Source organism: Phaethon lepturus, unplaced genomic scaffold (genome assembly GCF_000687285.1).
Source record: "Phaethon lepturus isolate BGI_N335 unplaced genomic scaffold, ASM68728v1 scaffold12294, whole genome shotgun sequence".
NCBI classification, from domain to species: Eukaryota; Metazoa; Chordata; class Aves; order Phaethontiformes; family Phaethontidae; genus Phaethon; species Phaethon lepturus.
In genome coordinates, this window is record NW_010534030.1 from 48,659 (window position 1) to 59,470 (window position 10,812).

The 10,812-nt window shown below is 41.3% G+C and overlaps 1 protein-coding gene across 1 annotated transcript in view; it reads right to left on the minus strand.

The window, feature by feature from the left end:
- Positions 1–9,775, minus strand: part of CNOT1 (CCR4-NOT transcription complex, subunit 1) — a 54,257-nt gene extending 44,482 nt beyond the window's left edge. The window contains 7 exon segments of the mRNA XM_010285398.1: positions 931–1,099; positions 2,522–2,725; positions 3,156–3,210; positions 3,309–3,377; positions 3,929–4,027; positions 4,719–4,826; positions 9,498–9,775. Of these exon segments, the coding sequence (XP_010283700.1) occupies positions 931–1,099; positions 2,522–2,725; positions 3,156–3,210; positions 3,309–3,377; positions 3,929–4,027; positions 4,719–4,826; positions 9,498–9,599 (806 nt within the window). The 5' untranslated portion in view covers positions 9,600–9,775.
- Between the last annotated feature and the right edge of the window lie 1,037 nt (positions 9,776–10,812).

A 10,812-nucleotide genomic window follows, 5' to 3' on the forward strand; every position in this document is an offset into this window, starting at 1 on the left:
GGCAGCTTCTGACTAAAGTCTACCTTCTTCCACTTTCCTAGTAACTATTCCAATTCACAAACGTATATAAAGAAATAGCCCATATAATGCAACGCTTATGCTAGGTGCTATAAAGGGAAGATCTTTAGTCCTGCTCACACCACTCCTGCAAGCCCACACAACTCTATGGATGCCAGCCCCTTTCACACGGCTCCAGCAAGCCAAGTTAACAGAGCTGGCCACCTAACATATCAGACTAGGGGCAGAACATGGAACGCTGTTGAAGATCTGGGTAATGTATGTCTACGAATATACACACAAACTCAGGGCAAGTTTAAGACTCACAATCTTAAACAGTATTTTTACCGAAATAAGCCTAAGCAGGCAAAGACTGATGCAGCTGTTGAGATACTCTAGCAATTCACTCTCAGAATGAGCTTCTACAGCTACAAATAATCTCAATCATGCTGTGTACCACACTGATCAAAACCCAATATAAACAGAAAGCTGCTGGTGGTCAACTCTTGAAGTGAGACTATTACCTTCAGTTCTTCTGTTTCATGTGGACAGCGAGCTAACAGGAATCTGTCACAAGACCACAGTTCTTCCAAAGATCTAGCAGGATTTAGTTGGAATTTATGCCTACCTAGCCACTTTGTTTTTACATTAAAAAAAAAGGTGGTAGCTGAATTCTCATAAAACCTTCACAAAGAATTTGAATACCTCTACCTAGCAGTTCTTACCACCACAAAATCCTACACAGTCTTAACATCCATGCTATACACATTAGAAGAAAACAAAATATAAAGCAGGAATCAAAACAAATGACCTCATAAAACTTAGTGAGGTTCTAGTTATTTTAGTGCTTTAAGCGTTCCTCACCTTTTGTCTCAAAAAAAAAAAAAGAAAGCAAACCACCAACATGCTGGAAAATGTAATTTTCCTACAAACCTTGTACAAAAGCCATAACCAACTTCTTGCATGAAATCTGCCAGAGAACTCTCCATCATGGTTTTGGCTATCCCTCCAGAATCAGGCAGGATCCTGTCCATTAGAATGTCCCGTTTTTCAGGGTATAGAAGTGGTGCAAGCACCACAGGGCAACGCTCCTGGGGAAAATCTAAAGGCGAGAGTAAAAAAAAAAAAGAGTGTCAAACCCCCCCCGAACATCACTTTTATGCAAGTGACTATTCAAAATAACTTTGACTGATGTGCTAGAGTTTCCTTGCTGCTGCAGAAATCAAGAGGGCACTCACGCAGCAGTCCTCCATCCCACCTCCCAGTTCTCTACTGGAACTTGGATATTCCCAGAGGACAAGAATGCAGACTGGACTAGGTTCATGCAGGTTCACTCCAGCTGCCCAAAGGGTTAGCAGCTGTGCTGGTGGTAAGTTTAGAACTAGACTGTCACTAGCAGCAGTCATCCAAAAAAAGCACAGAGCAGGAAACAATACAGCAGTGGAGCAAAAGCCTCTCCTCCAAATCAGGAAGTATTAGGAAACAAAGGAGCTGCTATTAAGAAGTCTAGCAAATGTACACCAGGCACTTGGGCATGGAAGGAGAGAATTCTTCCTTCCAGGGAAGCAAAGTTTAAGACAGACAGTCATGAGAAGATCAGATGTGTGGGTGGGAGTTTTGCTCACAGTGGAAAGCAGCAAAGACACCTTACAAAGACACCTTCCTGATGCCTTATGCATCATCTTTAAGATGATGCATAATGCTTCCATACCCTTCAGGGCTGTTCCAGAGAAGAGTTCCTAATTTCCCAAAGCAAAGCGTGAGGAATTGCAGAAACTAATACACTTATCTTCATTAAAGTATAAACTAAGAAGTTACACGTAAATAGAACAAGTATTTTGCTCTTGTATAACGGGTGCCTTCCTCTAGGTCTGTGCAGAACCAAGGATTGGTTGAATTAAATTAAATTAAGTCAGCTTCAAGGCCAAATCCTCCTTATTCTGATGGGCTTACAGCAAGCACTGTTTTTTCAGAACGGAAGAGACTACCAGCTCACAGCCTGTCGGTAACATCCCCTGCCATCACACAAGGACCACGGTAGCTTCCAGGAGATGGATTAGTTTTATTCAAAGCCGTTTCCCTCACTGTGCTAGTGTTCCTCACAGATCTGCACCACCTATGTGAAATGGTAATGAACTCCTTCCAGTGTAAGGAACATACAAGTTTTTCAACTACACCAAAGTGCACCAAGTTGCTTTAGTTAAATCCACAAACACCATCCCACACAACCAAGCAAGCACAGACTTGAATACCCCCTACTTAACGCTCATTGAACACAACTTTTAAAAAAAAAACACAAACCCAAACATGAGACCACATTACTGCTTTTTGAAAGAAAAACAGTGCATTATGACCCGATACCAGAACAGTGGTATTCTTCTGTCAGTTTAGTTACGAAGATTTCCTGAATTCTACCTTGCCAAGCTCCCCACCATTTCAGCAGCAGTCTGCACTGACAGTAAGTTACAAAAATCCATTTCAATGTTTGCATTTAGTCAGGCTTCTGGAACACCCCCACACTTACCTCTACGTAATGTTTTGAGGAAAGCGTCAATCTGTTCCTGTCCTACCCCAAAGGCTCCCTTCTGCCCAAAAAGGAGATGGGAGAGGAGAAGGTGCAGGACCTCTATTGCAATATCTTGGAAGCCACCTTCTTGATTTCCACTGACGTCCGCGTCAATGTAAGAGCGCAAAAGATCTGGGAGTTTCTGTTTGATAAACTGGGCAGCTTTTGAAAATAGAAGAGGCTAGAGTCAAAACCTGAAATGTCTTTTTAATAGGAAGACTCTTTAGCTAGGTACCACTCTCTTAATCTATGTTTGTTTATTACAAGCCACAACAGTTCAGATTTAAATCAAAGTCTCATAACCCATACCTCAGAACTAAAATATTAATGAGCAACTAAAAGGTAAGATCTCACAGTACCTCAATTTGATTCATTATCTAGCAAGTCATTCACAGAAGGTACCTCCAAGTTCCTGTAAGATGACCGTGCTATCTATTGCCCCTCTCAAAATTGTGTGAGACTTCCATAGCACTACTGATTGCAAGGTCTTGCATTACTCAGGTCACGCAGGCACACATCTATCCATCTAGAAAGCCTACTGCTTAAAACCAGAAAAGGTGTCCCTGCTGCAGTACTTTGGAGCTTCACTTACCAAAACCTCGTAGATCTGAGCTGAAAGAGTTCAGTAAAGCGAGACCAAAAATCACCTGCAAAGAAGAACAAACATCATGGTAAGGGGACATCATCCTTTATAACAAGCATAGCCAAAAATATTTTAATATTTTTGAAATAAACATTCACCTACCTCTTGAACTTTACTTAATTTGATGACTTTACTCAATTGGGCAAATAAATGGGGTGAAGGCTTTAGACTCTGAAACAGGTAAGAAGAGTTAAATGGAAGCTGTTACGTGATTAGTACCATTTGTAATGTGGCAGGCTATCTAGAGTCTATTTGCAGGTCTGGAATATTAGTAACTAATCTGCTGTAGATTAACACAAAGCTTATATGGCTGAAGAAAGCACCTTTGGAACTATTTTTGGATATGTCTAGACTAGAAGTTTCTCCTGCATATCCCACCCTTTCACCATTAAACGCCCATCACGGCTTTCACACTGAAAGAAACAGGAGAACTGATGATTTATTTTGGTTCTGGCTGCCAAAAACAAGCCATAAAGTGATAAAGTTAGATTAAGCTTTAAAATTAGTTTTCAGTCATTCTGAGCAATTGAGTAACTTGCTCAGTTTAAGAAAAAAACAAACCCACAACTTCTGGGCAAGCTCTATTTTTGAAGACTTTGGTACAGCCAATCTTAGCCATAAAAAAAACCAAACAAGGAAAAACAAGGGAAAACCAGCTGGTTCCTACAAACCAATTCACTGTCGTTTGTGACATGGGGATCCCCTTCATGAAGCATACAAACCTTCTGATAGTGCAATGGATTGTCAATGGCGTAGGACAGCGTCGAGATAAAGTTTGGTTTTGTAATCAGCGACGCACACTCCTGGATCAGAAATTGAGTCTGAAAAGAACAGGATAACTTGAACACGCGTTTTGTAACAGAACAATAAAACAAAACTTCCACTGTTCACCGAGTGCAGTAAAACGAAACAAAGATAAGGTGCTTAAGCCTTTTAAGTGCCCAAATTCTCATTAACTAGTTTCTTTTCATACAAGTTTTCTTCAAGTTTAGTTTGTTGGGGGCTTTTTAAGACTAAGTGATTAAACATTCTCCGCCATGTGTGCAGTGTTTCATTTCTGTAAGCACCCTCACAGATTGCAATAGGCACTCTAAGAATATTCAATTCCTGTTTATCAGATAAAAAGTCTGTGGCAAAGGATGCCTTGTTTAAGGATGAAAACACTCCTGAGAAGAGATATAGCCAGCACCAGAAGCGGCAGTTAGTGGATTTGGACAAAGTTTTAAAAGATAGAGGCTTTCAAAATAGAGCACTGCACGTGGCACAAAGAGCAATTGTACTGACACTATCTATTTTTCCAGATCAAGGGACTGTAAGAGTCAGATACCAACAATTTGTTGTCTTCCGACTTGAGGACTAGCAAAAGGTACTTGCAATTGAAAGGCCATATACTAGAAAAAAAGTTTACTTGAAGCTATTTATCTCTAACCTTTATACTTAAAATGGATCAAAACCTATTGCAGCTTTGTAACAACCAAAACTAATACACAGGTCCCTCAGTGCAAACTTTACCTGATGGAAATCTTTGCCACTGCTTTTACCATCGCCACTGAAATCCACGTGCGAGAATAGACAGCGTAGTAAATGCCTGTCTGCCTCGGGACCGTGCCTATTCACAATCTGGAAAAAAAAATATCAAAAACAACTTGGTAGCAAACGGTCATTACAGAGCAAGATCTGTGTTTAGTACTGTGGATACAACAGTACTTATAGTGGTTAAATCATCTACAGTTTTAACAAAATTGCTACGAATGTTCCTTTTTAATCAGTAACGTAGAAACAAAGTCATTAACTCTATTTGCAAACAAAAAGTATAAACTAAGAGATAAAGAAAAAATCTAGATACAAGTCATTGACACAGAAGCCATGCATTTCATGGGCAGTATTCTTAAAAACCTAAGTAAATACGGGTTTTCAAGTCCCCTAGAGGATGATTTCAAGCTTCTCTGCCACCAAAGCAGCCCAGAATCCTCACATGGCCTCACTTTTCCCCAATTCTTCCCCCAGCTACAGTGCATAACTCCGCACAAGTACAGCCTTGGGACAGCACACACCTCTGTGCCATGCCTATGTAGCAGGCATTTATCCCAGATATAAATCATCATTATGAGATATAATCTATCATTAGAATTCATTCAACTGAATGCTATACCTCAATCATACATAGATGATCTGTCTGTTAATTTGCAACACCTATCACTCATTAGTAAATCTTAACAACACTGTTATATTTCTGTTCGCATCCACCATCATTTGCCTTAAGTTTAACTCCTGGCTATAGACCAGCTCATCAGCTTGTGGTTTAAAGTACCTTCAGGTTGTTTCAGTGTTTATTAATTTCTTCAAACCTCACCTAACCAGACAGCATTACTTCTTTTTAATAAAATTCATACTGGCAGAAATTTGAAGTCACTTCATCACCAGTAGCTTGTTTCTTTTGTCCAAATAGTAGCAGCTAACATCAAATCCAGCCTTCACCTATGGGCAAAGTTTTTACCATTGTTTCCCCCTTCCTAGCTGCAGGACAGACACAACGCGTGCCTGTACAAACCAGCAGCTCTGCCTGCCTCCACCAAGCCCACTGCTTCACCCCTTCATAAATATCCTTGTTTGCCAGTAGCTTCTTTGTGCAAAAAAGACAAAGAGCATTGCTTTTGGCTGTGTCCGCCCCGGCTCTGCTGTTTCTGGTTGCTCTCATCTCAATTCTTCTACCATTATCTAACATTACACTTCCCTTTCCTTCACAGCCTGCTTATTCCAGTGGCTGCCAAGTTTTCTTCTGCTGGAAAGAAACATCTGAGTCGGATATAGCTCTGCTTCTTGACCAGAGCCTAGAATATATACACTCGTGAGATGTCAGTCCAGAGTAAACAGCCCACTTCAGTTATGTTGACAGCGCCGTCTTAAGGCAGCTACCCCCCATGATTAGGTAGAAAGATGCTCAGATCAGGCAGCAAAACTGAATCATAGAATCATTTAAGTTGGAAAAGACCTTTAAGATCATGAAATCCAACCGCCAACCCAGCACTGCCAAGTCCACCACTAAACCATGTCCCTGAGCACCACGTCTACGTGTCTTTTAAATACCTCCAGGGATGGTGACTCAACCACTTCCCCCGGGCAGCCTGTACCAACGTTTGACAACCCTTTCGGTGAAGAAATTTTTCTTAATATCTGATCTAAACCTCCCCTGGTGCAACTTGAGGCTGTTTCCTCTCATCCTATCACTAGTTACTTGGGAGAAGAGACCAACACCCACCTCACCACAATCCCCTTTCAGGTAGTTGTAGAGAGCGATAAGGTCTCCCCTCAGCCTCCTCCAGGCTAAACAGCCCATGTTCCCTCAGCTGTTCCTCATCAGACTTGTTCTCCAGACCCCTCACCGGCTTCATTGCCCTTCTCTGGACACACTCCAGCACCTCAACATCCTTCTTGTAGTGAGGGGCCCAACACTGAACACCATATTTGAGGTGCGGCCTCACCAGTGCCAAGTACACAGGCACAATCCCTGCCTGGCTCCTGCTGGCCACACTAATGCTGATACAGGCCAGGATGCTGTTGGCCTTCTTGGCCACCTGGGCACACTGCTGGCTCATGTGCAGCTGTCCATCAACCAACACCCCCAGGTGTTGACAGCGATTGACAACAAGTTCTACTAGTTAGCACAGGCTTTGGAAAACAGGCAGTTCTTTTAGGCAATCCCAATTAAATACACAGATTTAGATATGGCAACAAGACCAGCATGAAGCTGGAGCAAACTCTTAGGGAGCTATCTGGTGCCATGACCAAGATGAATTCATCAAATCAGATGGATACAGAAGAAAACTGTACATACTGAGGCCATCAACACAACCTCTCTGCATCAGAACCAGATTTCTTCCTTCCTTGCATGAAAGTGACTTCACATGATTAATAATTTGAAAGTTTAACATATGAGGAAGAGGGGAAGAGAAGGCTATAAGTTCAGTGCAGCATCTTTCAACTCTAACAACATTCACATAAAAGCTTTTCCAGGAAATAGGGAATGAGAATTGCTAGTTTTCCTATAGAAAGAGCTGAAAGAAAACATCGTATTGGCAGCCTTCATACACATTTACAAGACAGTGTACCCAATCATAAAATAATCTGTAAAGACTGACTTTTTTTTACCATGAGGGTGACCAAGCACTAGCATCGGCTGCCTAGAGAGGTTGTGGGGTCTCCATCTATGAAGATACTCAAAAGCTGTCTGGACATTCCTGGGTAACCAGCTCTAGGTGACCCTCTTTGAGCAGGAGGTTGGACCAGGTGACCTCCACAGGTCTCTTTCCACCTCAATCAGTCTGTCATTCAGGATACAGTTTGACCCACCCTTATTTGAATTTATCATACAAGCTGGATTTTATTTAGGCAAACACAGGGTTAGATCAAAAATAACTCTGATTTTCTCAATCCAGAAAGTTTTGCTTTCCGAGATGACTCTGCCCGTAAAACCCTTCCTTCCTCTCCAACCAGGCTCTCCTTACCACTACTTCAGGAAAAGGAGACCACAAAAAAAATCATTTCAGAGGAAGCCATTCTGTGGAATGTGCCTCTGGCAAATGCGTAAAAGGTTTGTTTGGGTTTTTTTTAACATACATTCTATATTTAAAGCAGTCTTAAAGCCTCACCTATGTTAAATGACCACTGAAAGCATGTTTAAGCAGAAATTAGTTCCTCAAGTTTTGCCACTCTGAGTGGTACATTTAAATGCAAGTGTCATTTTGGTCAGTTGGGACAAGAACTCCAGGTATGGTTTTCCACATACTCTGCATGCTTACATATAAGCTTTGTAAAATTGAGTGGATTATGCCAAAAATTTACATCTAGCAGTGTACTGAGACAAAGAGTTAAAGCATGCACTTATCTCTTCAACTCTAAGCAAAAATTTTACTAGCAACCGCACAAGCAAAGTAAGACCAGGAAGTTTAAAAAAAACAAAAGACAAGGCATCATGGAGATTTTAGGAATTTAGTCTTGAAATCCTTGATCTGTCTGATAACCAAACATACACAAACCAGCCATCTCCACAGACCAGTTTCCGGTCTCTCAACACAGTGATTCCGAGGCCTGCTGTGAAGGATAAGGAACAATCTGTCCCTGTTTTAGAGATCTATATTCCAACTGAAGAGCAGATCAACCGTATCTTCTCCCAAATCAAAGAAATGTTTATCATCCTTTACGTAAGCGTTCATGACAAATCTGCAAGTCATGCCTCAGTCACACCTTGCTGCAAAAATCATGTTGAAACCAATAGCGATCGCAAGGACAGCATGATCTCAGATGAGCCCCCTGCAAGCACTGAAGTTGAAAAAACATGGAAACTTCACAAAAGTTACAAGAAACATATTCCATTTCATGGCTTACGAGATCACGCAGTGAATACTGCTGAAATCACACCCTCACCTCAATGCAATGAATGCACTTTTGAAGTCAGCTGTTACCAGAAAGTCACTCTGCCTAAGCCCTCTGGCCTCCTAATCTGATTCAAGTCACTGCAGGACTGCACTAGGGTAAAAAAAAAAATTAGCTTGCCCAGCTGTCTACTGGGAACTGAACTAAACCAGTTTCTAAAACTGGCTCAGTAACATTCACTTCCTCCTAGCACTCCCCTGCAGATAATGCTTTTCAGTCCATCCTGCTAGGCAGAGCTATTTTTAAGAGGGTCAGTTAAACCAGGATTTTTGCCCAGATCTTAGAGTTTCAATCTACAGTTACTCTGCCTGCCTTCTGCAAACCCAGGGTCAAGAAAGTCAGCTTGGTTTCACCACCAAGCCACATATCATGATAGAAATAAAACACTTCCATCCAAGGTAAGTGAAAGTGTTCAGATGTAAGTAACCATGAACTCACCTTTCAGTGCAACAACTCTGAAAAATAAATGTAGTTCTCCTAAAAACTACTACTAAAAAAACCCCTCTCCTCCCCCTCCCAACCAGTGTTCTATGGAGTGTCCAAAAGTTGAAAGACTTAACCTGAAGGTGTTAGGAAAGCTTTGCATACCACACTCCAAGAGCTGCAGTTAATCCTAATATTCAACTACAAACTTAATACTGGTCTTGGCTCTGAGCTGCCATATTCCATGACCTGAGAGATGAAGTCAACAGGAATATCAGCAACGCCAGTTGCAGTTCTCAGCTCCGCAGAAAACAGTACACAGTAAAGCACATGAGAGCACTGAGGAGCACAATTCAAACGGGAAGAGAAACTTCATTTGACAGTCCCATTTTTTCCTCTCCAGAATTTCTTTTTTAGCATCATTAGCTTACTTACATGCTGTATTTCCTGCTGGCTGGCTCGGTAGTTTTTCTTGGTTAAATTGTCCACCAGGTAGCTGATTTGAGACAAGGCCAGCGAGAGCGAGTCAAGATTCATTGCTGGTTGGGGCGGAAGCAGGCGGCCGAGCCCGGCGCAAAATCACCATTATTCCCCTTTAGTCACCTCAGAGACAGGTTAATTTTTTTCCCCCAATTAGCCTGTATCTGGTTCTGTGTTACTTTCTTCAGCTCTTCTTTCTCAGTTGTCTTCCTCTGTTCTGAAACATGGCACCTGGAAGACAATATTTCATTAGATTCAAGTTCTGCAGCAACTTCACAGCTACATTCTAGACACTGCTGTTATCTTGTCATGGAACCAGTCAATTTTAGCAGTTTTTTAGGTTGTGGGCTTTTCATTAAAAAAATTAAGCAGTTTATATGGTGCAAAAAGCAGTTAGTGGTTTCTCTGTATTTTCTACTTCCACCAGAACACGATTGGGTAGAAAGTTAAACCCCAGAAGAATTCAGCATTATGCCTCAGAGCTTTTTCTTTTATATTTTTGCTTACAAGCTAGTTTAGCAAACAAGAAAACTAAAGTTTAACAAAGAAATTGATAATATAGACAAGTTTGGTAGCTTAACTTACATAAACCATTGGACATAATAGTACTTCTTCCTTGTGGACATAGTTAAGTTTTCACAACACAAGCTTAGTTGTTTTCACACTACCCAACTACATTTATTCATTTCTGCGTTTTGCCAGGCTGAAAGAGCTAGCAAACAGCTCAGTCAGAAGAACGACTACCCTTGCAAGCACTGTGAGAAGGAAGAAAACGAGATGCATAATGAATTAGATACCACACAGCAACAATCAGAGGTCAGAATCACTGAAAGCATCAATCACAAGTTTATACCAAAAAAAAAGTGCTTTTTCACCATCTCTGCAATATTTTGCCTCACTACCATCAAAGCAGTATTGCACTCAACCATACACACCAAAACAAGCAATTGTGAATGAGCAACACACAAAGAACTGCAATAAGCTAACCCTAACAACATTTGGCTTATACTGAAACAGCTTTCCAGTGAGCTACAACAGCAGAGCTTGCCAGCTTAATAAATTTCTATGACAACACAAAACTTGGCACTTGACATCTCGTCTGTTAAATTACAGATTGCCAATGTGATAAAACTGCATCCCAAAGCAAGTCATGCATAACCAGCAGTTTGAGGAGTCTCAAAGGAAGCCGTAAGCAGCTCTGAGAAGCAGCTCTGTAATTTATCAGAGGTGGAATCAAGCTGGAGAGTCACTGTTTTGAAGTTCTGCTTGA